Source organism: Mrakia frigida, assembly GCF_051309035.1.
Source record: "Mrakia frigida strain ATCC 22029 unplaced genomic scaffold BDY24scaffold_27, whole genome shotgun sequence".
NCBI classification, from domain to species: domain Eukaryota; kingdom Fungi; phylum Basidiomycota; class Tremellomycetes; order Cystofilobasidiales; family Mrakiaceae; genus Mrakia; species Mrakia frigida.
In genome coordinates this window covers 223,684-248,454 of record NW_027481254.1, presented here as the reverse complement: position 1 = coordinate 248,454, position 24,771 = coordinate 223,684, and the positions used below count along the sequence as shown (strand labels likewise).

The following is a 24,771-nucleotide window of genomic DNA, read 5'->3' as shown; positions in this document are numbered from 1 at the left end:
GGTCGCACCCTCGACTCCTCCGTCTTCCTCCTCCCTCTCCCCTCCTCGTCCGACTTCCTCCTCGACTTCTACAGGACCCTCTCCTCCTCGATCTCCCTTCAGAGCTCCTCAGATCCAGTCCTCGCTCCTCGTTCGACGACACAACACCGTAGGAGGCAAGCCGCAACGAACTCGATCCGTAAAGAGAGTCGAAGAGGAGGACGAGGAAGGACCAGAGAACGACGGAGCAGGAGATTCTTACGATGGCGGGGATTCAGCGAGCGTCACTACAGAAGAGTCAGGATATCTTCCAGGAGCTCCAGGATTGACGAGGCACGGAAGTTTGCCTACCAGAACAGGTCGGTCTCGTTTCGTTCGACCCTTCACACCACTCTCACGCTCCCGTCAAGATCCTTCCTGCTTATCTCTCTGTTTCAACAGACTTAAACTTGCTGACTCCGCTTTTCCACTTTCACTTCTCGACCTCTCTACAGCTCCCTACCCCATCTCTCCCGTTCGAGCTGGCTTCTCTTCCTCTTCAGCGACTCGACCTCGTTTCGGAAGCCATCGATCCTCAGGTCCAACGACTCCTTACGAATCCATCGCCTCAGTCACTGGAGGAGCAGCGGCCAACGATCTTCACGCCTACGGAGCAGAGGATGACGAGGAGTGGGAGAGAGCTTTAGCAGAGGGGAGAAGGAACGGAGGAGCAGCCGCTGCTGGAGAGGTGAGCTTTGACCTTTCACGACTTTCCCTTCCCTTCCCTCTCCTCCCATCTCCCCTCGATCTCGCCACTTGAATCGCTTCCCGAATCGATATGTTCCCCTTGCCCCTACTCATCTTGATCTCTCGACTCTGTTTTCCAGGACTACTACGATCCCGACCCCGAAATCCTCTCTTCCTCAGCTCCCAAGGGATCCTCTCAACTTCAACACCAACGCTCTCTTCCTCACCAACGATCCCTTCAGTACATCAACACCTCAGGCTCAGCCTCCGCAGGATCTCGCTCCCCTCCTCTCCTTCCTCCTCACCAGTACCATCAGCAGCAGCAGCAGTCAGGGTCGTCCTTCTTCCCCTCCTCATCCAACAACCCTCCCGCCTCCCCATCTTACGAAGACGCCGCCTTCAACCACCAACGATCCATCAGCAGCAAAACGTCAGTCGAATCGTCAATCGCATCAGGAGGTCCTACGGTCCGAAGACATCAGTCCCTCACGCAGGCAGGAGTTCATTCGAGGATCTCGGATCGTCTCAATCGCTCTCCGTTCACGGATCCGAACTCAAGGGCGGGATCGGACGACGATCCTCCTACGTCGCCAGTCAAGAGGAGTCCCTGGAGCAGTCCTCAGCAGGACTTGTTGTCAAGGCAGAGGAGCTGGGATGGAGATCAGTCTCAGGGCGGAGGAGCAGGTTCAGGAGGTGGACCGCTGTCGCCTGTTCCAGGGTCGGGGTCGAGATGGAGACGAGAGGAGTCTGGATCGTCGGCGGAGGGAGCCATGAGCGCTGAACAACTTCAGAATGCTGTGAGTAGGCTCGTATCTGTTGATTTCGGATCTCCTCGTTCTGTCTTCGTCGCTTTTCAAGAAGACGAAGACGAGGCAAATCGAGAGCTCACGTCTTTCCTCCCTTTCGACCTGTTTTCGATTTTCTCAGTTCGACGCCATCTCCCTCGGACGCTCCATGCAATCATCAACTTCCTCCCTCCAACCTCCTCCTCCTCTCCCTCGCAGCGGAGCAACATCTCCGGATCCGTACTCCCACTCTCGTTCAGCCTCAGGCTCCAACACCAACCTCAGCCTCAACCCACCTCAACCCGTCGATCGAGGTCGTCACTCTCGTTCCCCATCCCTCAACCCGCCACCACCTCGTTTCGCCTCTCCTTCCCCAGGTCCTCCCTCTTCCTCAACTCCAACTCCCAACGACGCTCCTGTTCGTCCAAGCGTAACCGTCCCTCCTTCCTCCTTCCCTCACCACCATCGCCCAGGACTCTCCAACAACTCCTCTCCAGCTTCTTCAGGAGGAGGCAACGGGAACCTCAAACTGTCTCTCATCACCGATGCGACCGCTCTCGCTCAAGGACCCAACCTTCACTCGATCCCACGCGTCGGTCCTCAATCAGCAGCAGCGTTCGTTCCTCCCGTGGGACACAGCACTCAGCCTCCTCTCAGCTCTGGAGGGTTCGTCGGAGGAGGAGCTGGATATCAGCATCAGTTTGGGGGACCGCTCGTTGGAATCGGAGGGTACGCTGGAGGAGGTGGAGTCGGAGGATCGAACGGACTCGGGAACCTCTCGAATCAGCCGAAACAAGCTCCCTTCACCGCTATGGGAACTGGATGGGAACAGAAGCACACCATCCTTGGATCTCGACCTCCTCCTCCTCAACTCCCCTACGGACAACCACAACAGCAGCAGATGTTCGGAGGAGGACCGTACGGAGGAAACCAGCAGCAGCAGTTCGCTCCCTCGATGCAGCAGTCGTTCGGTCAGCAAGCCAACTTCCTTTCCGGTGCTGGTTCTGGTGGTGGTTACGGTGGTGGGATGGGGATGGAGCAGGGAGGAGGAGGGATGATGGGAGGAGCGGGAGCGGGAGGGTTGGCGAGTCCCGTCGATGTGCCGAGTTTGGTGCAGGCGAAGGGGTACAATCCCGCGGTGTTTGATACGAATCCTACGAGGGTGAGTTTAGGATTCGGTTTTGGGACTTGATGTGGCGGAGAGGAGAAGGGAGAAGGAAACGACTGACTGACTCGACGCGTCGTTTCTTTCTGGTTCGTCTCGCAGGCTCGATTCTTCGTTATCAAGGTTCGTGGAGGTGTACTCCCTCTGATGCACTCTGAGCTTAACTGATGCTTGCTTTGCATAGTCTTACACCGAGGACGACGTTGCGAAATCTCTCAAGTGTGAGTCGAGCTTTTCTCCGACGCGTCTTTCCTTTCACTTCGAACCCGACTGATCGTTTCCACCTTTCTCTCTCTCCTCAACAGTCGAGATCTGGAGTTCTACTACGTTCGGAAACAAGCGTCTCGATAAGGCGTTCAAAGAGTCGGCCGCTGTGATGGTGAGTCGGCCGTCTTCTTGTCCTTCAGACTTTTCCCGTCGTCTCCCGCTGAACCTTCCCGTCTCTTTTCCTTTCTCTTCGCAGCCCATCTACCTGTTCTTCTCGGTCAACTCGTCCGGTCACTTCGCTGGAGTCGCTCAGAGTTCGTCCCCCCTTCCTCTTCCTCCGTCGAGTTCAGGGTTCGTCTTGCTGACTTCTCGCCCTCCTTCGTCCGTCGATCTCAGTGCTCACGGAAGTCGACTATAACACTACTTCTACCGTCTGGGCTCAGGACAAGTGGAAAGGAGTCTTCCGTCTTCGTTGGGTCTTCGTCAAGGACGTTCCCGTTCGTCCCTCGTTCCTCTCTTCCCGTCTCGACGTGTCGTTCCTCGACTGACTCCTTTTCTCATTCTTCGTTCTGTTTCCTCAGAACCAAGCTCTTCGTCACATCCGCCTCAACAACACCCAAGAACGCAAACCCGTCACCAACTCTCGAGACACCCAGGAACTCCTCCCCGAAGCTGGAATCGAAATGTTGAAGATCTTCCACTCCTACCAGTCCCGAACCTCGCTCCTCCAGGACTACGCCTTCTACGACCTTCAATCCATTCAGAAAGATCTCCAGAGTCAGGCCGAAGCAGCTCAACAGCCGCAGCAGCAGCAACAGCCCATCGCTCATCTCCCTCCCTTCCCCGCTCAACCGACCTTCGTCCCTCAACCTCTCGGACCCAACTACGCTTCGAGTGAGATTTACGCTACGGGGAAGCCGTCTTTTCAGAATGGTGGTGCAGGAGGAGGGGGAGGGCAGCAGGGGAGGTACTGATGGAGTTGTTCGTCGTTCGTCGCGTCCGTTTCGTTTCTTCTTTTCCTCTCCCTTCGTTGATGTTCTTCCTTCATCTTTGCTTCCGTAGTTCGTTGTCGCTCTTGTTTATGCCCCACTCCTTGCTTTCTCCTCCCTCGTTTCGTTTGTCTCGCTCGTTCCAACGAACTCTACCTCTCACTCGCACAACTTCCGTTCACGGACTATGGACTTTCTCTTTCTCTCTTGCACTTCCTCGTCCTTTCGTTTTACGATGCTGTATCCCTTACGTACTTAGTTCTAGCGAACCTACCTGCCTCTATCTTCTTCTCGATCCTGATGTCTTCCACTTTTCTTTCCTCGAGGTCGAGGAGCGAGGTCGAGCTCTGACGGACCGGAGCAGGGGGTGTTGAAGTTGAGTTTGACTGGCTTCTAGGATCGGCTAGAACGCGCAGTTATATTCATCAGTGCCATTGACGAAATGATGAGCTATAGGAAGGGGAGAAGAGACTGAAGAGACTTTGGAAAGCGAGGGAGTCTGGAAGCGAAGGACGACGCGTCGACGCGAGAGGAGGGATTTGGATCTCAATCGACCCAACCGTCTCGTTCGCCCTCCAAAGGCTCAGCAGCTCCAATTGAAAAATTGTAAAGCATAGTTGCATAGAGCTCTTCAGAGAAGAAAACGGCAAAGACGAGTGCTCGAAACTTCGCGTCGCGGATCCCGGGGGTAGAAAGGGGACGCAGAGTTCTCCCCTTCCTTTCTAGGCCCTCCCAGATCTCTCTTCTCCGATAACTCAAGTCTTGCAAAACTTCTCCTTTTGCAGGGCTGAAAATTTTAGTCCGCGATCGAGACTCAGCTCTGGAAAATGTGTTCTTCGTCAGCTGATTCCCTTCTTCCTCCCTCTTCTCTTCCTCCCTTCCTTCCTTCTCTCTCTTCCGTCCATCCAACCACCACCACCACCAACTTCTCCTCCTCAACATGTGCGCCTTCAGAAGAAGACCCGGAATGGCTCTCGCTACTGGAGCGGTCGTCGGGAGTGCAGCTGCACGATCTTCCAACGCTCGAGACGAGTCCTCTATCCTCAAGCAGAACCTGGCTCAGAGCGATGCTGAGAACGCCCAATACCGAGCTCAGATTCAGGACCTCAGGAACCAGCTCTTCCAGAGAGATCAGAGGGTAAGTTGAATTCTCCTAGCTTCTTTGAGGGAAGAGCGTCGAGCTGCCATCTCCCCCCTTTGAATTCGGTTTCGTGTGCTTACCCCTTCCCTCTTTCCTTCTTCGACGGATCCCTTTCGCACCTCAGATCAGTGCTCTCGAAGAACAGATCAAGGAGAAGAACTCGAAGATCGAGGAGCTGAGGATCGAGATTGTGAAGGTGAGTGTGGTCGTTTTGGAGTTCTTTGCCTCCTCGTCTCTGAGGCTGATCTTTCCCCTCCTTCCTCCTCTCTTCCTTCCTTACTTCTATTAGACTCAGTCCCTTCAGACTGCTCACGAGGCTCAGAAAGATAGCGCCAGAGCTGCGACGGACGAACGAACCGCTGTGCTCGCCGAACTTCGAGCTCGAGTGAGTGCTCAACCCCAATTTCCTTCCGAGACTGACCTGACCTTCTCTCGAACTTCCCTTTTAACCTTTCCGCTGAAGATCCAAGTCCTCGAAGCTGAGAAAGCTGCCCTCGTCGTCTCTGCGAATCAAGCCAGATCAATCGGAGGATCGAGCACTGTACGTTTCTTCGCCCGCTCTCTCCTTGTCGCTCGAGTTTGATTCTCTTTTCCTCGAGCTCATGCACGTTTCACCTCTCTTTCTTCTCTACAGGTCACGTCCTTGGACTCCCTCGAGCAAGACTTCAGGCACACTCGACTCGACAGCCCTCAGTCGGTGAGTTCCCTCGTCTCCTTTCTTTTCGTCTTCTCCTCTTCTTCTTCAAAATTCTGACCTAGTTCTCCCTCCCATCTGTCTTCGTTCTCAAAGCCTACCTCCGACTCCGGTCAGCGAGCTCAGAAGATTCTCAACTTCTGCCAGATGCTCTCCTCGGCGATCGACGACCACGCCGACCTCGACGAACTCGTCCCGTACGTCTCTGCTATCAAGAAGCAGGCCCTTGGAATTCGAGCTGGTTAAGAGGTACGTTGAATCCAAAGATTTCATCTGCGAAGCTTGGGAGTGAGAAGAGACGGAAGCGAGAGCTGAACTCGCTTTCTCGTCTTTGCTTTTGTTCAGCCTCGACCTGGATCACCTCGTTTCTCCGTCTCTTACGACTCTTTCTCTCGTCTGTACATATCTTACTACTCTCCTCTTAGTTTCTCATCTCGGGCCTTTGCGATTCTCATGATCTTCTCTCCGAACGCTTCCCGTCCGCTGAGAATCCAGACGCGTCGAACCGCCTTCGAGCTTCGAGTGCGAGAGACGCGACACCTGCCTCTCGACTCAAACGTTGGATCAGGTAGTTTTGAGCCCTGAAATTGAAGGCGCAGAAGAGAGGCGGCTCAGTTCGAGCGTTGATTGAGACGTTGAGAGCCTTTGGTCGGCGCGTCGCGTTGGGTCGCACCCACCCTCCTCATTGTCGAGCGACTCTGGTTCCTAAGCCCGAGAAGTTCAAAGAAGGAAAGTCATAACATTCGTAGCGTAAACGAGATAGAGAAACCACAGACCCAAAAACAATCCGACAAAACGAACGAACGCGTCTCACTCTCCTTCCTCACTTCTCCTCCGCCCTCCCGCCATCGCTCCTCCTGACAAGCGTAGCTCTCTCCCTCCTCCCCACATACTCTAACTTCTTCCTCAACCAATCCAACCTCTCCAACTCTCCCATCTCCCTCCCTGATCCACCCTCTTGCGCAATCCACTTCTCCGTTCGCTCGACGCAGAACGAACACGCTTCCCTCCCTTCCACCTTCCTGAACCCCTCAGGGGCGGAAGGATCCTGTTCTGCGAGGACCAGCATCTCGAAGTAGGCGGCTTCGTCTTCCTCCGTTCCGCACCAGTGGCAGAAGGGAGAGGAGGAGGAGGAGGCGACGGCGGAGGGAGCGACGCCGAGTTGGAGGAAGGAGGGTGGTTCGAATTCGGAGTCCGAGTGGGGATCGGAGTCGGGGTGGAAGGGAGAGGGATCCTGTTTTTGGGGAGGAGGAGGGGAGGGGTGGTGCTGCTGCTGGTTGGACTGATGGAGGTTGGAGTTGGAGGCGAATCTGAACGCGTCCGGACGAGGGGAGCGGTCGAGCCTTGGCTGCTTCGACGACGACGACGACGACGAGGAAGCGAAAGGTTGGTCGAGCTCGTTGAAAGAGCGTTTCGAGCCGGAGGAGGTCGACTTGGGTTGCTTGAAGGTCGTCTGGGAAGTGGAAGTGGAAGGCGGAGAGGAAGGCGTCGACCTCGATTCCGATTCCGACGAACGATCCTCGAGCTCTTTGACTGCTTGCTGAAACCTCTGCTTGTTCTCGTTGTATCGAGTCCTCGCAGATTCGGTGCTCCGGCTGGGATGCTACACGAAGGGAACCGAGAAGAGGAGGAGTCGTCAGGAGGCGTCGAGGCGAAGGGAAGAAAGGAGCGACAAAGAGCTCACCTGGGCGTGGAAGGCTCTGCAAACCTCCGTAACGGACGCATGAGGTTTGGAAAGAAGGCGAACGAGATCGAGCTCTTCCGAAGTGGTCCAGTGGTACGTCCCAGAGCGAGAACCAGGTGCGAGGAGACTTTCGTACTGATCCTTGCGATTGTGATAGCGCTTTCGGATGGAGTTGAACGTTCGTCGAGGATGCTGAGATGGATCGAATTCGAGAGAGAGTCAGCTCTACTACTTACTTCAGGGCTAAGGGAAAGGAAGGCGAATGTGCGACGCACCAGATCAGACATCTTCTTGAACGCTTCGGTGGGAGTGGAGCTCGTTCGAAGACACTCCTTGAGGTCCGACTCCTCTTGGTCAGTGTACCAGATTCTTATTCCGTTTCTGCGAGCAAGAGAAGAAGCGTCAGGACGAGGCAAGGGAACCTTGATGGAAGAGAGGTCGCGGCTCACCCTCGACCCAGACCTCGCTGTCGAACCGGTTCCTTCGCATCCTCGTCGTCCGAATCCGAATCTGAATCCAAATCCAAATCCGACTCTGAGCTGTGAATAAGAAAGGCGAGAAAGATCAGATGCTGCTCGTACGACGCCGAAAGGGAGCCAAAGCTCGTGTGAACACTCACCTCGAACTCTCTCTCGCCGCCCTCCCTTTCCCCTTCCCCTTCCCCTCCGTCTCCCCTCTCGTCTTACCCAATCCAGTCCCACCACGAAGTTCCACGAGCCTCGCCTTGTACGTGTCCTCCCAGGATCGATAGTGTTCACGGCAGGCATTGGCAGATCGTCGAGTTTGCTTTGAAAAGAAAGAGAGACGCGTCGGACGGCCCGCTGGTCAGCTCCCAGGAAACGACGGAGATCAGGCTATCGTCCGAGTCACTCACCTCTGTCTCAGCGAAAGCTTCGAACGCATCTCGTCCGTTCTCGTCTCGAAGGGTGTAGTCGTGGAGAGGAAGAAGGAAGCGAGCGAGAGCGTCGTGCTCGGATTCGAGCCAGCGTCCGCGGGTGGGAAGCTCTCCACTACAGCAGCAAGTGCAAAGAAATTAAGAAGAGGAGACTTGTGAGCTCGAGCACACCCCTTCCAGAGAAGTCGAAAAGGAGATCTACGCACTCATCTTCGTCCTCTACATCCTCCTTCTCCCTCTTGACCCCCTCCCTTCCTTTGCCCTTTCCCTTTCCCGTTCCACCCTCCTCTTTCTTCACCTTCACCTCCTCCTTCTTACTCCCAGTGAACAGATACTCTGCTTCTTCCTCCCAATTCGACCAGAGTATGCACTCCCTCAACCAGCGATCCGTCACGACCAACTGAGGCTTGAAGTCTGAGGGTTTCTGGATCTGACTCTGAGCTTGTTGTTCGAGAACGGCGTCCCCGAACATTGAGGACGGATCAATGACGATGTGGCTCGCTTCGAGGAGAACGGTGGTGAGTCGAGGAGGGTTCCCATCTGTGAGTTTCTGACAAGAAGAGGGGAGAGAAAGGTCAGAAGGAGAGAGTGGATGGGAGGAAGGGACGGGAGAGCTCATCACCGAGAGATGCTGGAGGATTCGAGGGATCGCGATGGTCGAGAGAGGGTCTAGGAACAGGAGGTAGGTTTCAGGCCAGATGGGTTTAGAGGAGAACGAGGTAGTGGTTGCTGGTGGAGAGGAGGGCTTGAGGTCGGGTTGGGATTGGGAGGGGAAGGAAGGAGGAGGTTGAGCTTGATCATCTTGTTGAGCTTGTTCGTTCGAGATTGGAAGAGCTGCTTCGAGAGAGTCTCGAGGCTCCGATTTGAAGCCTTTTGAGGTCGACATGGCTTCCAGCGAGATGCTGGTGGGTGAATCGAGGCGAGCGAGGGACGGATGGGAGGTTGTGGAAGGGCGAGGAGGCAAGGAGAGGAGGAGGTGAAGGTTGGAGGTTCAAAAAGGGGAGGTCGGTTTGGGCCTCTTTCTTTTCTCTCGTTTGCCTGTTTGCCTCGATTTTTTTAAGCAGAGGGCATCGAGAGATTCATCGAGAAGTTATCTCATCTACTTTTGGAATTTTGTTCAGTCCAACGACTGCAAAAGGCGAAGTGCTCGTGCGTTGTCTTCCTTCTTTCATCTCTGAGGACGAGCGACAGCTACGATCGCGACGGGAGATCAAGACAACGATGGTATCGCCAACAGGCTAGTATCAGAGCAGTAAGTAGTACAAAAGCGACAAGCGATGCATCTTCAGGGACCATAAAGACAGACGACGCGTCGCTCCTCGTCAGTTTTTCGTTCGACTCGACGCCAACAGGACAGCGACAGGGGAAAAACACACAGGTCCAATGTGAACAGACTAGATCCAGGAAGGCCTGAAGCAAAGCGGCTTATGCTCCTTCGAATCGATTCGTTGATGATCTGAGGCGAAAAGAAGAAGAAGACGACGACGACGCGAGGGATCAGCGAAACGAGCTCGACTCGACGTTGTCGGAGAAGTAGAGAATTGGAGAAAGAAGAAGAGCATGACTCACCTTTGAAGCAGTATCTTACAGACAAGCACTGCCACCAAGAACAAAACAAAGGAAAGGGAAAGTCAGTCTCGTCGTCGCGTCGCAACGCGTCTCTCCTCTCTCTCCTCTCTGTCACTCACCCCCCCACACCCCAGCATCTCCTCCTTCCTCCCGCTCTCTACACATCTCCTCTTCCCTCCCACCGCCAACCCAGGCTCGCAATCCTCCCACCTCTTCCTTCCCTTGCACTGCTCCAGCAACACCTTGGAGGACCCTCTCAACCCCTCCGCCTTCCCGCTCATCGCACAGGAGAGGTAAAGTTCATCCATCTTCCCCAGGACACCTTCGAACGTCCCCGGAGGAGATTCAGCGAAGGAGCCGTGCTTGATGGAGGAGCAGGCGTCGCGTTTGGTTTGGATGGAGGTGGCCAGGTGAGGGAGGGGGAGAAGCGAAGAGGAGGAGGAGAGGAGGTCGATGGAGAGGGAAAGGAGATTGTGGATACGAGCCCATTGGGTTGAAGGGTTGATGCGACCTGGTGGAGTGATTTGGGGAGAGAGAAAGGGAGAAGGAGTCAGCAGGACGTCGCGTTCGTCCATCGTCTTCACTCACCTTCCCCTTCATCGCACCCGCTTCCACCTCCGGCAGCTCCCTCAAAGCCGCCCCCATCGCCGCATCCAGGAAATTTTGAGCGAGCGGGTGCCCTCGAGCGAACGTCGTGAGCGCAGGAGATCGAATGATTCGTCCCAGGAGCATGTCGAACGGAAGCAAGCTCACGTCGTTCGGGGAGAGTTGGGAACGGTACTGCAGGGCTCGACAGATACTGGGGAGGTAGAGGGCGGCGATTTCGGCCTGAACAGGGTATATAAGAGAGGAGAGAGAGAGAGGGCGGGAGGGTGAGATAGGGTTGAGCTCGAGCCCGACTGGCTTTTCTGAAGAGAAAAAGAGATGAGCGAAGAGAGCTCGTGCTAACGAAGATAGGGACGTCTTTGCCTTCGGGCCAGTCAGCAGTGGCTTTCATCTAGGAGCGTGAGTGTAGAAGGCGAGTCAGCGAGGAGAGTAGGAGACGGAGAGAGGGCTGAGAGAGAGGGAGGGAGGGGGACGAACGACCTCCAACGCCGTCAAGAAGCCGGTCAGAGTGAAGGCTTGCTTCCATTTCCCTGAGCCATCTTGTACTCCAAAAGCTTCGGCTACGGTGCGAGCAGTGACGAGGTCGAAGTTGTCCATGGAGGTTGGTGGTCGTGTAGGAGAGGGAGGAGAAAGTTCAAGTTCGAGCTCACCTTTCTCTCCCCTCCCCCTTCTTCGGTGCCCTGGTCGGAACCGGGTTATTTTTGATCTGAGTTTTGCAGTCAGACGATCTGGATACAGTGTACTCCTCTCGATTCTACTCGTGGAAATTTTCCACCAGGAAAAAACGGAGTCAAAACGCGTCCTTCTTTGTTGAGCTCACGTTTCCCTCCCTTCCCTCCACCCTTCACGACGCTCCCTCCCCTCTTCCCTCTCCCGATCGGAGTGACCCCCTTCCTCTTCTCGCGACACCCATGAACACGCCTCCTCCTTCTCCTCCGGGTGAACTCGTCGAGGATTCTGAACCTGAACGGGAGCAGCAGAGGATCGCGTTCAAAGCCCAAAAGAGGGAGGAGAGGAAACAGAAGAAGCTTCTCCTTCAACAGCAGCAACAGCAGCAGCAGCAGCAGGAAGGAGGAATGTCCAGATCGAGTGGGACGGGAGAAGGATTCTCGGCAGCAGGATCTAGTCGAGTCGGGGGAGCAGCAGCAGCATCAGGAGGAGGAGACGAGGAAGGATCGATCCAGAACGGGAGGAACGAGGGAGGTCGAGGTGGATCCTCTCCTTTCTCCTCCCTCTCCCCTACGACTACCATCACAACCAGACCTATCGACTTTTCATCCTACGCCTACCCAAAAGCAAAACTCAAACCTTCCACTTCCTCAAACTCGTTCACCTCAACCACCTCAACCTCAGCAGCTCTTCCAACAACGTCCTCCTACTTCCCAGCCCGTCCTTCCACCTCCCTCCCACCGCCTCGAAGATCCAAATCCAAGTCCATCGACCCTTCAGACGCTCCTCCAGAATGCACCTTCACCGATGTAGAGATGAGGAGACTCAAGAAGTGCGTTCTGTGCGGAGAGGACTGGTCTCAACCTGGCAAGAAGAGTCGAACGAAATGGGTGAGCTTCGCGTTTCCCTCCTTCTGTCTTCCTCCCTTGCCTCCTTCCCACGCTGACGGTCTTCTGTTTGGAACACTATGCAGGCCCACCTCGTCAACTGCACCCCTGCACCCTCTCACTCTACCCTCCTCGATCTCATCCGAGAGTACCTCGACGTCGTCAAAGCAGGAGGGAAGGAGCCTCGAAGCTTGCTCGAGAAGAAGATGTTCGAGAGCGTCAAGGAGGAAGATCAAGCTGGTCAGCTTTGGGATGCCGTTCCCGACGAGGACGTCGTTCTGGTGGTGGACGAGTCTACGCTGGGGAAGGGCAAGGGCAAAGGCAGAGCTCGAGGATCTCGTTCCGTCTCGGCCACCTCCAAGGCTTCCTCCTCGTCCTCCTCTCGCCGCGTCGTCGCGTCCGTTCCTCCTCGAGAAGAACCCCGCAAGTCCAAATCCCCTTCACCTTTCCGATCCCCTTCCCCAACAGCAACGGCCGATTCTTCGACGTCACCTCCTGCTCCCAGTATCCCAGTCAACAACCACTTCTCTAACTTCGCCTACGCAGGACGGTCCCTCTCCGCTTCGACCTCCAACGGAGGAATCAAACCTCGCTCGACCTCAGCAGCAGCCGTCATCAAGCCCGTCGTTCCAGCCTGTACGATCCGAGATGTAGAGATGAGGAAGGTCAAGAAGTGTATCTTTTGCGAGGAGGATTGGTCGACGGGGAAGAAGATGATCAAGTCGAAATGGGTGCGTTTCGACTAGCTTCCCTCTTTCAGACGTTCCTTTCCTCGGACTCTCTCTCTGACCAAGCTCTTCTCTACTTCTTTTCGTTCACAGGCTCACCTCTACTCCTGCTCCCTCCTCCAAACCCCACCCGTCTCCCTCTCTCTCCTCACCCATCAGATCACCACCCACCTCCAAGCTCCCGAACCCAAAACCCTCCTCGAATCCCTCACGATGAAGAAACCCAAAGCCAAACGAGGAAAGGGAGCGTCAGCCATCCCTTCGATGGTTCTTCCGGCGGGCCACGAACTCTCTCGAGAGACCGTCATGAGGAACGTGGAGAGTCTGATGGGAGACGCCGAGGACGAGGACGAGACGCGCCGAGACGGAGACGACGAGGAAATGGAGGAGAGACGCCCGCCTCCTTCGACTCAGTCATTCGGGACTTCGGGGTTGGCTGCGAGGTTTGGATCTAGGAAGGGGTCGGCGTCGGGGCAGGAGAAGAGATCGCTTTGGGCTGTTGGGGAGGAGGACGGAGAGGCTGCAGTTGCTGGACCTTCGAGGCTTGGAGGACATTCGTCCGAGGAGGACGACGACGACGAGAGCGGATCGGATTCGTCCATGAACGACGAGACGGAGGAGGAACAGGAGGAACAGCCTTCGAAGGATGCGGAACGACCTAGGACTTCGCTTTGGGGTCTGGCAGTCGATACGACGGCGAGTCAGCTGGTGAGAGCGGGAGACGAGAACATCGTGAGTCCTGCCCTTCCTACTCCGCCGAAATAGACCGTTTCCTGAAGTTGATTCGAATCGGACATCTAACGCTAATTCTAGCTTTCCTCTCCTCCTCCTCCTCAAACCAAATCCAAACCCTCCCTCCTCGTCCCAACCCAAACCATCATCTCCCTCTCCTCTTCCTCGTCGTCCTCCTCCGCCGCATCGTCTCCCCTTCCTACTCCTCTCGTCCAACTCTCCTCTTCCACTGCCGATGGATTCGATGGAACCAGCTCAAACGAAAACTCCCCGTCGAGACCAAGTCCTCGAAGTCCTTTCTCGGCGAGAGCAGATCCCGGACGGTCGTCGATGGAGCAGGAGAACGGGGAGGGAAGTCGACGTTTCGATTCGGAGGAGTTGGAGGAGGAGAGAGGAGGGGACTCTTTGATCTCGCAGGAGCGGGAGGAGAGGATGAGTGAGGATGGACCGGAGGTGGACGAGGGTGGAATGGTGGACGAGGAGGTGGTGGGGAGCAGAGAGGAGGAAGACGTCGAGGAGGAGGCGACAACGAACAGCTCGAGGAGCCAGCAGCAACGAGACATCAGCACCATCAGCATCGAAGATAACGACGAGGACAACCTTTCGATACAACACCAGCATCAGCATCAGCAACAAACACCAGCCAGAAACAAACTCGAACCAAACGACCGCGACGACCTCTTCTCTCCTTCTTCCAATCCATCCTGTTCCAACACTAGCAAGAACTCGATCAGCATCAACGACAGATCCCATCACATCGAGCATCTCAACCCAAACCCAAAACAATCAACATCCTCCCCATCTTCCTTCCCCGAGCGCAACTTCTGGTCCGACTCCCCGCCTCGAAACGCATCACCCTCCTCCTCTTCCTACTTCCTCCCTCCTGCTCAGTTGACTTCAACCCCAAACCGCTCCTCCAACATCGGATCTTCCTCTCGCCAAGAAATCATCGACCTCTCGGACGATGACGACGACAACTGGGGTCAGGAAGGAGTCCTTCGATGGGACGGAGGAGAGGGGAACGACCTTTCTCCTCGAGACGCGTCTTCGGACGATGACGTCGAACTCCTCGAGCACGTCTCGTCCTCTCGGCCTCGTCCTCCTACTCCTACGAACGCTGCCGATCCACCTTCAAACGTCGAGGAGGGGGACGAGCCGTACGATCAGAGCGACGATCGATGGGGAGAGGAGGGAGTGTTGGTTTGGGACGACGTAGCGGGAGACGTCGACGACGACGACGAGCAGGCGGGAAGAGCCGTGGGAGGAGTAGCAGAGGAGGAGATCTATGAGGGGCTCGAGGAGGAGGAGGAGGAGGAAGTCGAAGAAGAACCGCCGTCGAACAAGATCACTCCCTCGAAACCCAAAACCAAGACCGTCGCCAGCAACAAACCGAAGAAGAAGAAGACCAAAGCTCCTCCCGTCATGCCCGACTACGAGATGATGTCGATTCCTCAACTTCAGGTGCGTTCGATCTTTCTCGCACCTCTCGTCCCTTGTTTCCACCAGCTCACTCTCTTCCCTCGTTCGTTCTCTCCTCTTCTTGTTCAGAAAATCATGAAATCCTACGGAACCAAAATCTCCTCCTCTCGACCTCAACTCCTTCGAGTCCTCAAGGAGTATTGGTGGATCGAACATCCTCTTCCTACCTCTTCAGCATCCTCCAACGACGACGACGACGAACAGGATCGAGCTCCCTCTCCCTCTCCCGCTCGACCTCGACCCAAGGCTCTCCCTCCTCGAAGCCGATTCGTCGACTCGGACTCAGACTCGGAAGACGACCAGCCTCTGAGGATGACTTCGAAGTCAAAGGCAAAGGGGAAGGCGAGACTCGATTCGAGTGAGGAAGAGGAGTTCGATTCGGACGCGCCTCTTGCGACGCCGAAAAAGAAGTCGAAGTCGAAGTCGACGTCGAGGAAGGATACCGGAGAGGGAGTCTCGATCCCGATGGAGGAACTTCCGGAGCTGTTCAGGAAGATGATCGTCGCGGATGAGGATCTGTGGTTGAGGATTCTGAGGTACGAGGTGAGTCTTTCTCTTCTCCGTCCTTTCTCGTTCGTTCGTTCATTCCTTCGTCCGAAGGACTGACGGTTCATTCGGCGGTTCTTTGTGGTATGAAATCAGCCCGTCGACTTCATGGAACTCGTGACGCTCGTGAACGAACGGAAGGTCAAGACGAAGGGATGGCAGACGGCTCTGAAGAAGTGGTTGGACGGACAGGTGAGTCTCGTTTGCTCTCTCTCTTTTCAGTTCTCTTGAGCCTACGTCCCGCACAAGACTGACTATTTTTGACTTTTCGTCGATCGACAGTGCATCACCTACTGGACGGAGGAACAGACTGGACCTCGTCGTCGGCATTGATCGTTCCAGAAAACACTCGTCCTTTCTTCCCTCTTGTTTTGCTTCCTTTCGTCTTCCTACCTCTCTTGGCTTCTACTACGTGTCCTTCGACTTCTCTCTGTCTTTATTCGACCCCCGTTCACGATTCTTATCGTCTTCGGAAGAGAATTGTTCGCGACGCGTTTCTTCTTTCCCATCACGCCGACTGGCCCAGACGATGGTTGGGCGCAAAAGTTGCGCGTTACAAAATCGAGGTCCGAAAGGGAAAAGCTAGGGTATGTCAGAATCAAAAGGGCACGTATACAACCAAACTGACGGGGAGAAATGAGAAACGAGAAAGTAAAACGGAACCCAAACCACAACGAAGCCCTCAAACTACTCCTCGTTCGAAGCGACTCTCTGAACCTTGACGGTACCAGTACCAGCCTTCTCTAATCTGAGTTTGTCCGCCTCGATCCCTTGCCTTCGTAGCACCTCGGGACTCTCGAGAGCGATCGTTTGAAGAGGGCCGGTGAAGGTCTTTCGAGCGAAGGCGAACCAGGAGATGAGAGCTCCTGCGAGGATGATTCCGACTGCGACGGGGGTGTAGTTGAGGGTCTGTTATAAAGATGGGAAAGTAATCAGTGAGGGAAGAGAGGAAGGGAGAGGGAAGGTGAACGACGGACCTGGGTGTTGACTGGGTTGACGGCGGGAAGGCAGAACACGACCGAAATGAAGAGAACCCAGAGAGAGGCAATGGTTCCGATGACCCTGAGGGGAAAGGAAAAAGGAGAGCAGGTCGTCGGCGAGTGAGAATTTGAGTGGGATAACAAACGGGTTTGAACTTACCTCGAGTAGCGACCGAGATTGAAGGGGCCTCGCTCGAACTTGTCGTGGTAGAAGACGGCGAGAGCGATGGGGATGATGTAGGAGATGTATAGACCTGTGCACGCAAGAGAGAGGTCAGCGAGAAAGATCCCCTCAAACGGGACGCGGAGAGACTCACCAATCGTTGCAATCGACGTAGCAGCGGCAAAGGCAACACTCGATCCAAGGGAGGGAAGGGAAAGGAGGAAGGCGAGGAAAGCAGCGAGCCAGATGGTCCTGACAGGGACTTCGTACTTTGTCGAAACGTGGGAGAAGAAAGGAGAAATGGCTGGAGAGGGAGGGGAGACGCGTCAGTTTCGCTTCCAGTCGTCCTTTTCGAAGAGGGTGGGCAGCGGCGGAAGATCAGTAGACGAAAAAAAGAAAGCGTACCTCCATCTCGAGCAAAAGCGTACATCACTGGAGAAGACGAGACGAAGGTCAGCACAAGGTCCGAGAGTCGAATCCAGCTCAAACGAGAGGGCAGATCGGCACGGCCAACTCACTTCGAGAGTTGGAAGTGAGAGAGAAGAGACCGCAATGCCAGACGGTAATGATCAAGAGAGCCACTGAGGAAAGAGGAACCGGCGAGGAAGTCAGCATCGGGAGGCGACGCGATGTGAAGGGAGCTCGACGAGTCAACTCACTCATCGCTTTCGCACCGGACCTTCCGAAGATGTCGATGAGAATCTGAACGACAGGCTGTCCGATTTCACTGTTGACGGTGGTGTCGAAGTCTTGAATGGAGAAGAGGAGGCAGAGGAGGAGGAAGAATCTGTCACGGGATGAGGAGACGCGTCGGTCAGCCTTTGCTCGTTTGCTTCTTCAAAAGGCTTCCTTGTCGAGCGTCTCAACTGTTGAAGCCGATCTGATAGGATTTCGAGACAACGAGTGACTTCTAATTAAAAGGTTGAGAAAGAGCTCACCCAAAGATCGAAGAAACTCCGACGCTCGTCAAGACCCCCAAGGGAGCAGCCGTCTCGGCGTTGATGGTTTCCTCCGACATGTGAGCGGACGCGTCGAATCCCTGTAGAGCAGACCGAGAGGTATGTAAATGTCAGCGTTCGAATGCAGTAGCCTTGAGCTCGGCCTCGCTCTCCGAGAGACGCGTCGTCTTCGGACGATCTTCCCTCCCCCCCACTTCTCCTGGCAACCACTTCGACGACCGGGAGATATAATTTACTCACAGTGATGGTGTACTGCGCCATCAGGATACCGACGATGGATACGTAGGCCGGCGAGGCTCGTTGAGCCCATCCAATTGGGTCTGCGTCCGTGTAGGAAACTCCTGTGAAGTCCACGAAGGTGGTAAAGACGAACTTGGCAGACTGGTGAGTGGGGGCTTTGGCGACAATACCGACGGCGAACGAGAATATTCCAAGGGAATGAAGAGCGATAGAAACGTTGTTGAGGTAAGGGAGGATTCGGACGCCAAAGGTGTTGACGAGGCCGTGAGAGACGATAAGCCCAAGGTAAATGGCGACCGTCTTGCCTATGGACCAAAGAAAATTAGAGAGGTAGGTTTCAGTGAGCTTGAGTTCAAGGGTTCGTGGCCTTAAGCGAGGAGAGAGAAAGAAAAGGAGAGAGAGGGGGAGGACACACCAGCAGTCGGCTCGTATGTTCCGTCGATCGAAGCGGTGACCGAGATGAGTCCAGCGAGACCAAAAGTGATTCCACACGTAACAGCTACTTGCCCGAGGAAGTTGAACCATCCTAAATTGCGAGAAAAGGAGACGCGTCAATCTTCGGTTCTCATTCTTCGCTCCGTCTCTCCCCTCTCCGACCTCTCAGCGGGAAGGAAGGTACGAAGAAAGGTTGGTTCAGTGCGGAAAGAACTTACCAGTCATCCAACTCCAGAAGGCAGAGCTGGGGAAACCGAGCAGGAAAGATCAAAGTCAGCTCCCGTCCGTCTTCGTTCCTCCGGCAGCTTGCCGGAGAGCGTTTAGCTTACCTCTTCTTGGGAGCAAGAATCGCGCTCCAGTAGTAAGGTCCTCCAGCACAAGGAATCGCACTGGTGATCCTGCAGAAGGGAAGGACGAGAATGGAAAGAGGGTTCAGCACGCAACAAAGAGCGACGTTCGACGCGACGTCTTTTGGCGAGGGGAAGAGATACTCACTCAGCCATTCCGAGAGCAACAAACATGGTAAAAAACGAGACCACTATCCATCCCACGACCATGACTGCAGGCTGAAAGGACAGAAGAACCAAAAAGAGGTCAGGCTGAGCTTGAAAACGAGCGGATATCGACAGACTTCGAGTTCTCACCCCTCCGGTCGTGAGGCCAAATTGGAAGAGCGTAGATATTCCTGTGATGACCGAAATGATACTGAAGCTGATACCGAAGTTGTTCTGTGAAGAAAGAGAAGCAAGATAGGTCAACGAAGAGCTCAAAGCTCGGGTTCAGAAGCTCTGACTCTCCCGAGCAACGAAGCGCCTACATTTGGTCGCATCCCATCCCACCTTCTGAGTCGTATAGTAACACTTACGATCAATCCCCAACCACGACGGAGCTCTTGAGTGTATCCCAAAGCAGCGAGTTTCTCCTCTGAGTTGCAGAAAGGGACGGCAAGTCAGCGTCGAGATACGTGAAGGGAGGGAGAGAGGTCAACCAACCGTCCTTGCTCATCGTCACGTCTCCTCCTCTGTCCTCTATAGAGTTTCTCTTGATGTCGTCCATGGAAATATGGCTTTGATAGGCTGCGTGGTTTGAGATGAAAGGAAGGGTCGACGTTGATGGGAAAGAGGAGAGGGAAGAGATTTGATCGATCTGTGGGTTCGATATCTCAAACAACCGCTTGCGTTTGCTGGCCTATCTATGGAACCCGTGCGTCGTTCTGTTCGTTCCCAGCGCACCGCGAAAGAAACGGAGGACCTCGTTTTATACAGCGCTGATCTTCGTAATCTTAGGAATCAGAAAAGAGCGCTGAAGGTGGAGAGAGAAAAAGAAAAGAGACCAGCCGATTCTGGACATCAGGATAAGGTCGCGTGGTCGTTCTGCATTCTATGAAAAGCTGTCGAGCATCGCAGGACGTCCTGCGAGTAGATATGACTAATCGCACAGAGACTCGGACTACACTTTTTCTTTCGGAAGGGAAGAAAAGCTTCTCCTCCGGCGAGGATGACCGGAGGCATTTCCTTATCTTTCGTTTTCAGCCCGCAGGGGGCCGCCTCTCAGGAGGAAAGTGAGAGCAGGATTGCAGGATGGAAGGATTAGCTAAGTACGGAGAAGAAAGTGTCAGAAGATCAGGCTGCAAGACGAGGTACGGAGCAAAAGAAGATGCGACGTGGGGGTAGTCACCGACGCGTCGCAACTTGCTCGACTCGTTTCCCTCGCCGAAAGCTTCGTCTCTCTCTCCCTACTACCTCGAGGATTACTACGAGGAAAACAGCAAATCCTCATCAAATGGAACGTAAACGGACACCTTGAAACCCAACTCGATTCTACTATAGCCAATCGAGGCCTCCTGCTCTCTCACTCCTCCGTCCTCTAAGCGAGTTCTAAGTACCTCTCCACCTCCCAGCTGGTCACCGTCTGCTTGAACTTCGCAACCTCCTCTTCCCTCGTTCCCGCGAAGTGTGTCACGAACTGGAACGGATGCGAAGCGATAAAAGGAGTCAGTCAGGGCTCGAAGGGACGACGCGAGAAGAAACGAAGGACTCACCTCATCTCCGAAGCATTCCCTAGCAACACTCTTCCTCGCCGAAAAAGTGGCTGTAGCGGCTTCGAGGGAGGTAGCGAGTTTGGGAAGGGTGGAAGGAGTGACGTCGGGGTGACCGACGGGAGGGAAGGGAAGGGCCATCTTCTTCTCGATTCCTCGAAGACCGAGAGCAAACATGGCGCCCAGGGAGAAGTAAGGGTTCATCTAGAAAAGAAGGAGAACAAGGCTTCATCAGCTTCGAGTGCAGAAGCGAGGAAGGAAGGAGAAGAGATGAAGAAGGACTCACATCCGCTCCAGGAACTCGAACCTCGACTGGGACGCGGAGAAACGAGAGACATGTCAGCCCGAATTCGCTCCCACTGCAGAGTGAAAGCGTAAGCCGTCAGGGAGAACAGCCTCGACTCACATCGAGTAGCCTCAGGCGAAACGCTCGGAGGAGCGATGATCCGGATGGAGGCGGCTCTCGAGTCGTATCCGTACGAGCAGAGATTAGGAGCCCAGAACGCCTCTCCTCCGACGAGTCGCTTGTAGGAATTGATGGTTGGGCAGAGCATGGGCATGACTGTTCAAAGGAAACGAAGGAGGGAGGAAAAGAGGAGTCAGTTCGTCGAAAGGGAACTCGAACTCGAACGATAAGGAAGAACGATGCTGAAAGTACGAACCATCCTGTAGTCCATCAAGAAGACCAGCCAAGAACCATTCGGCGAGCTGAGAGATGTGCTTCGTATCCTTGTAGAGAGCTCCAGGTCGACCTTCGGCGTCTCCAGTCCAGGCGAACGCGTTCTTTCCTTCGGGAGTTCGAAGAGAGAGATGGATGTGTCTGTTTGATCGAGCCAGACAATGAAAATGCGAGGTCAGAACCGGTGGAGCCGATAGATCCAAAGAGAGGAGAAAGCTCACCCAGAGCAACCAGGCATCTGTTGAGATTGAACGGAAGACGAAGTCAGCGACGGAGCGAGTAGAGGAAGAAGAGAAAGGAGCGAAGTCAAGGACGAACGTCACCGTAAGGCTTCGCCATGAAAGACGGCATGATTCCATATTGCATACCGACGGTCTTAGCGAGGAGCTTGAAGAGGATAGCGTTATCGGCGACTCGCAAAACGTTGGTGTAGGCGAGAGCAGTCTCGAACACTCCAGGTCCCGTCTCGGTATCTGCGAAAGGCGGAGAGGTCAAGGTGCGTCAGATCTGAAGCTCAACGGAGCCTGATGGCCTCGACGAAGATGATCAGAAAAAGAAGAAGGACGAACGATGAGCCTCAATCTCGATTCCGAACTCCTCCGCCTTGTCGTACAGATCCAAGAAGTATCCGTTATTCAGCGATGGTCGAAGCATAGAGTACCCGTGCACTGTACGAAGCAAGAAACGTGGGATCGTCAGCTCTCGCCGTGCAAAGTTTGTGCGGACTCGGAAGACGACGCGTCGAGTCGAAAACGAGACTCACTTCCAGGCGTCAGCGCCTCCAACCCGACCCATTTCTTCTCCTCCAGCGACTTGGGAGTTTCCTTGAACTGGAAGTACTCGTACTCGCACCCAGCCATGCACTCCCAACCTCCGAGCTCTCGAGCCTTGTCGGCCGTTCTTGACAGAAGGCCTCGAGGGCAAGCCGAGATGGATTCCTTCGTGTCTGGGTCGAAGAAGGTGACAAGGAAGAGAGGGAGGTTGTTTTCGTAGGGCAAGCGACGGCTGTAGTGAGTAGAAGGGGTAAGGATCAGCTCAGGGCTCAGGAATGGGATGGACGAGGGCAGGAGGGAGCATAAAAGGGAAGAGAACGAACTAGGTTGAGAGGTCGATGAGAGCGAGAAGATCGTGGTATCCATTGGCCTTGTTGGAGATGAGGAGCTCCTTAGAGTATGTAACGTCGTGCATATCCCATCCAAAGATGACAGAGCACTGTAGGGTTAAAGAACGAGAGGAGGAGAGGAGGGAAGAGATCAGCGCTTGAGCTCTCGAACGGAAGGGGACGTTTCTACCGCCTCAGCCTCAACGAGGCTCCATCTGCTAGCCATATCTTAGCAGCATTTGGTTCAGCCCTCCAGAATCCTCATCTAGTTACATCTAGATTCGTGCAGCAAGATTTGACGCGGCAGAGTCCAGCTTCCTGGCCCCCTTCGCCTGTCGAGCTCATCAACTCCCTCCTCCTCGACTCCAAGAGCTCGAGAGCATAGCCTCGAGTCATCTACGAGAGCCCACCTTCACTCGAGTAAAAATCTGCTCGATCCTGGCAGATGGGAAGCAGAACGAGCAACCGACTTCGCCCATGACGAGTTGACCTTCCCTCCCTCCCTTCCCTCTCTTTTCCCCTCCCTCTCTCCCTCCTGTTATAGAAGACTTTGGGACTCACGAATCCAAACCCTCCCTTCGCCGCACTGAGAAACTTGCTCTTGCTCATGTACTTTCCTCTGAGAACTCCATCGGCTGTTGAACAAGGCCAGCAAGATAAGGAGTGAGCTCGACGTCGCGGTGCGATCTCCTCTGTTCTCTCTCGACGGAGAGCACTTACCATCAACTCCAGCGAGCTTGACCTTGTTGTCGTCCTTCAGCAGCTCGACGAGATCAGCTTGAGTCTTGGGTGCGTTCGGGGTAGCCATTTCTGGGGGGGAGGGAGGTTTGAGAAGGAGGAGAGGGGGAGGGGAAGGGAGGAGTTGAATGGGAGTAGAGTTATGAGACGCCGTGAGGATTGTTGAGAGCTATCAGCGGTTGATGGTCTATTCGGCCGAGGGGAGATAAGGAGCAGAGAATAGGTTCCTTTACGGGCGGTTAGGTTGGGGTTTGCCAAACGGGTTTGTTGGTGCTGAGGGAGATGGAGGAGAACAGGGAAAGGAGGGGGAAGCTCGCACCGAGTCCTTATCTTTTTCTGAATCTGTTTCCGTCCTTACTTTTTCTCGAACACCATCTTGGGTGCTCCTGAGGTTATAGATCGAGCTGAGCTGTTGGCAGAAGGCCTATGGTTTCCATGTCAACGCTCAAGCGGCGAAAAAGAGTGAGCGACCCGTGGGCTGAAAGTTGAGCTCGCGTTCCCCCTTCACTCGAACCACGACCATCTCTGCCCTCCTTCCTCTCGATTTTTTCGACACAACGACCACCATGCCAACCTCATACCCGCAGTTCTCTACCTCTTCCCTCTTCGACGTCAAAGGCAAGGTCATCGTCATCTCGGGAGCGTCTGCTGGACTGGGGAGGGACATGTCCCTTTCCCTCGTTTCCAACGGCTGCAAGGTCTATGGGATTGCTAGAAGGATCGAGAAGCTTCAGGAGGTGAAGAGAGCGCTGGAGGGAGAGATTGGCAGCTTCATCGCGTGAGTTCGGCTGCTCAAGCGGGTGAGACTACCTGTAGGAGACGGGCGAAGGATGTTGAGCTCGACGCAAGTTTCGTCGAATCGTCGAAGCTGACCTGTTTTCTGGTTCCGTCTGACAGAGTTCACGGAGATATATCGTCCAAGGAAGGGATTGAGCAGATCATTCAGTTTATCTCGGAGAAGGAAACACGGAGGAGGAAGACGCGTCGACGCTGAATTCCGTTTGGTTCCTTTTTGTGGGAGTAGCAGGTCATTTCAGCTGCTGCTTTTCTTCCTAAGGCCTAAATTAGGGACCTGAGGGAGATATCTAGGGCTGAGAAAAGGTGGAAAAAGAGGGAGGAGAGCGGAATGTCGAGTTGATGCGACGCGTCCCGAACAGCTTTCGCTCGAACCTCGACCTTTCTGTTACTTAGACGTCGCGTGGCTCCTTGATCCTATTATCACACGCCAGCCTAGACCTGTCTGATTTCTCCAAAATTGAGCAGCAGCTTCGTTCCTCTGCCTTGCCTTCACCTCCCTCCTCCAAAAACCAAACCCTCAGATCCCTCCGTCGACGCATGCTCCCTTCGACCTTCCTCTTTTCTTCTGCCTCGCTGCGCATCCGCTACGAGCCGCGTCATCCCTGGGTATACAGAATCAAGCCAGGTACAACCTCTTCAGCTCGCACCTCGTCTCACAGAATTTCCGAGGAGCCAAACGCGTCGGACCTCGCGAGAAACTTCCCGCCCTGCTCTTTGTTTCCGCTCCGTTCTGAACAGGCCCCTTGGGCTGAAGGAGAACTGCGTCTTCTGCCGATATGAGATACGTGAAAGGTCGGGAAGAAACGTGGAGAGCTGAAAAAGGAGGAGAGAAGAGGGAGCGACGCGTGAAGATCAGGACCAGCGAAGTCTTCTGTTTCGTTCTGCAGAACAACTAAGCAGAGTTTCATCCCCGCTTATACCTTATGCTAGAGAGGTCTCGAACGAATGTAAGGCAGCAGAAGGCAGGATACATCTGAGTGCTTCTACCCCTGGTTCCGTCGGCACCTTTGCCTCCCTGCTCCCCCTCTCTTGGGCTGAATCTCGTTTCTCCTGTTCATTTTTTTTTCGCCGTTGTCAGTGATATTTTACTTCCTGTGCCGACAAGAAGAGGGAGAGGGTAGTAGAGATAAGACAGAAGCTTGATGAAGGAAGCTTCAA

General features: G+C 54.6%; 7 protein-coding genes across 7 annotated transcripts; 3 read left to right on the top strand and 4 right to left on the bottom strand.

The window, feature by feature from the left end:
- Positions 1-2,478: 2,478 nt before the first annotated feature.
- BDY24DRAFT_397102 (YTH domain-containing protein) lies at positions 2,479-4,162 on the top strand. The gene is made up of 8 exons (XM_076641522.1): positions 2,479-2,652; positions 2,758-2,778; positions 2,840-2,876; positions 2,961-3,034; positions 3,119-3,176; positions 3,259-3,359; positions 3,444-3,850; positions 3,925-4,162. Exons 1-7 carry the CDS (start codon positions 2,518-2,520, stop codon positions 3,834-3,836), a joined length of 819 nt encoding a protein of 272 aa, XP_076494385.1. The 5' UTR covers positions 2,479-2,517; the 3' UTR covers positions 3,837-3,850; positions 3,925-4,162.
- A 629-nt stretch (positions 4,163-4,791) lies between these two features.
- On the top strand, positions 4,792-5,932 carry BDY24DRAFT_417288 (uncharacterized protein; the record flags this gene model as incomplete). The annotated part of the gene is made up of 6 exons (XM_076643689.1): positions 4,792-4,989; positions 5,117-5,188; positions 5,282-5,377; positions 5,456-5,533; positions 5,627-5,689; positions 5,783-5,932. The coding sequence occupies 6 exons, from the start codon at positions 4,792-4,794 to the stop codon at positions 5,930-5,932; spliced, it is 657 nt and encodes a 218-aa protein (XP_076494384.1).
- Positions 5,933-7,293: 1,361 nt separating this feature from the next.
- BDY24DRAFT_397092 (uncharacterized protein) lies at positions 7,294-9,242 on the bottom strand. Its single transcript, XM_076641521.1, has 6 exons — positions 8,472-9,242; positions 8,245-8,380; positions 7,990-8,156; positions 7,820-7,909; positions 7,646-7,751; positions 7,294-7,562 (listed from the first exon to the last, which is right to left on the bottom strand). Exons 1-6 carry the CDS (start codon positions 9,149-9,151, stop codon positions 7,323-7,325), a joined length of 1,419 nt encoding a protein of 472 aa, XP_076494383.1. The 5' UTR covers positions 9,152-9,242; the 3' UTR covers positions 7,294-7,322.
- A 417-nt stretch (positions 9,243-9,659) lies between these two features.
- On the bottom strand, positions 9,660-11,058 carry BDY24DRAFT_443377 (uncharacterized protein). The gene is made up of 6 exons (XM_076644762.1): positions 10,918-11,058; positions 10,784-10,831; positions 10,423-10,662; positions 9,954-10,345; positions 9,835-9,862; positions 9,660-9,721 (listed from the first exon to the last, which is right to left on the bottom strand). The coding sequence occupies exons 1-4, from the start codon at positions 11,035-11,037 to the stop codon at positions 10,112-10,114; spliced, it is 642 nt and encodes a 213-aa protein (XP_076494382.1). The 5' UTR covers positions 11,038-11,058; the 3' UTR covers positions 9,660-9,721; positions 9,835-9,862; positions 9,954-10,111.
- A 217-nt stretch (positions 11,059-11,275) lies between these two features.
- Positions 11,276-15,938, top strand: BDY24DRAFT_397083 (uncharacterized protein). The gene is made up of 7 exons (XM_076641520.1): positions 11,276-11,999; positions 12,083-12,727; positions 12,818-13,456; positions 13,538-14,917; positions 15,005-15,478; positions 15,578-15,673; positions 15,764-15,938. Exons 1-7 carry the CDS (start codon positions 11,352-11,354, stop codon positions 15,812-15,814), a joined length of 3,933 nt encoding a protein of 1,310 aa, XP_076494381.1. The 5' UTR covers positions 11,276-11,351; the 3' UTR covers positions 15,815-15,938.
- Positions 15,707-19,263, bottom strand: BDY24DRAFT_425799 (APA family basic amino acid/polyamine antiporter; the record flags this gene model as incomplete). The annotated part of the gene is made up of 16 exons (XM_076644034.1): positions 15,707-16,390; positions 16,459-16,543; positions 16,622-16,715; positions 16,779-16,928; positions 17,030-17,056; positions 17,143-17,205; positions 17,284-17,411; positions 17,563-17,663; positions 17,824-18,128; positions 18,239-18,349; positions 18,477-18,502; positions 18,588-18,656; positions 18,754-18,824; positions 18,903-18,986; positions 19,124-19,182; positions 19,251-19,263. 16 exons carry the CDS (start codon positions 19,261-19,263, stop codon positions 16,169-16,171), a joined length of 1,608 nt encoding a protein of 535 aa, XP_076494380.1. The 3' UTR covers positions 15,707-16,168.
- A 751-nt stretch (positions 19,264-20,014) lies between these two features.
- BDY24DRAFT_397080 (glutamine synthetase family protein) lies at positions 20,015-23,095 on the bottom strand. The gene is made up of 12 exons (XM_076641519.1): positions 22,798-23,095; positions 22,639-22,712; positions 22,072-22,187; positions 21,739-21,980; positions 21,545-21,643; positions 21,294-21,448; positions 21,197-21,213; positions 20,959-21,116; positions 20,703-20,858; positions 20,583-20,608; positions 20,300-20,500; positions 20,015-20,223 (listed from the first exon to the last, which is right to left on the bottom strand). The coding sequence occupies exons 1-12, from the start codon at positions 22,883-22,885 to the stop codon at positions 20,125-20,127; spliced, it is 1,431 nt and encodes a 476-aa protein (XP_076494379.1). The 5' UTR covers positions 22,886-23,095; the 3' UTR covers positions 20,015-20,124.
- Positions 23,096-24,771: the final 1,676 nt, after the last annotated feature.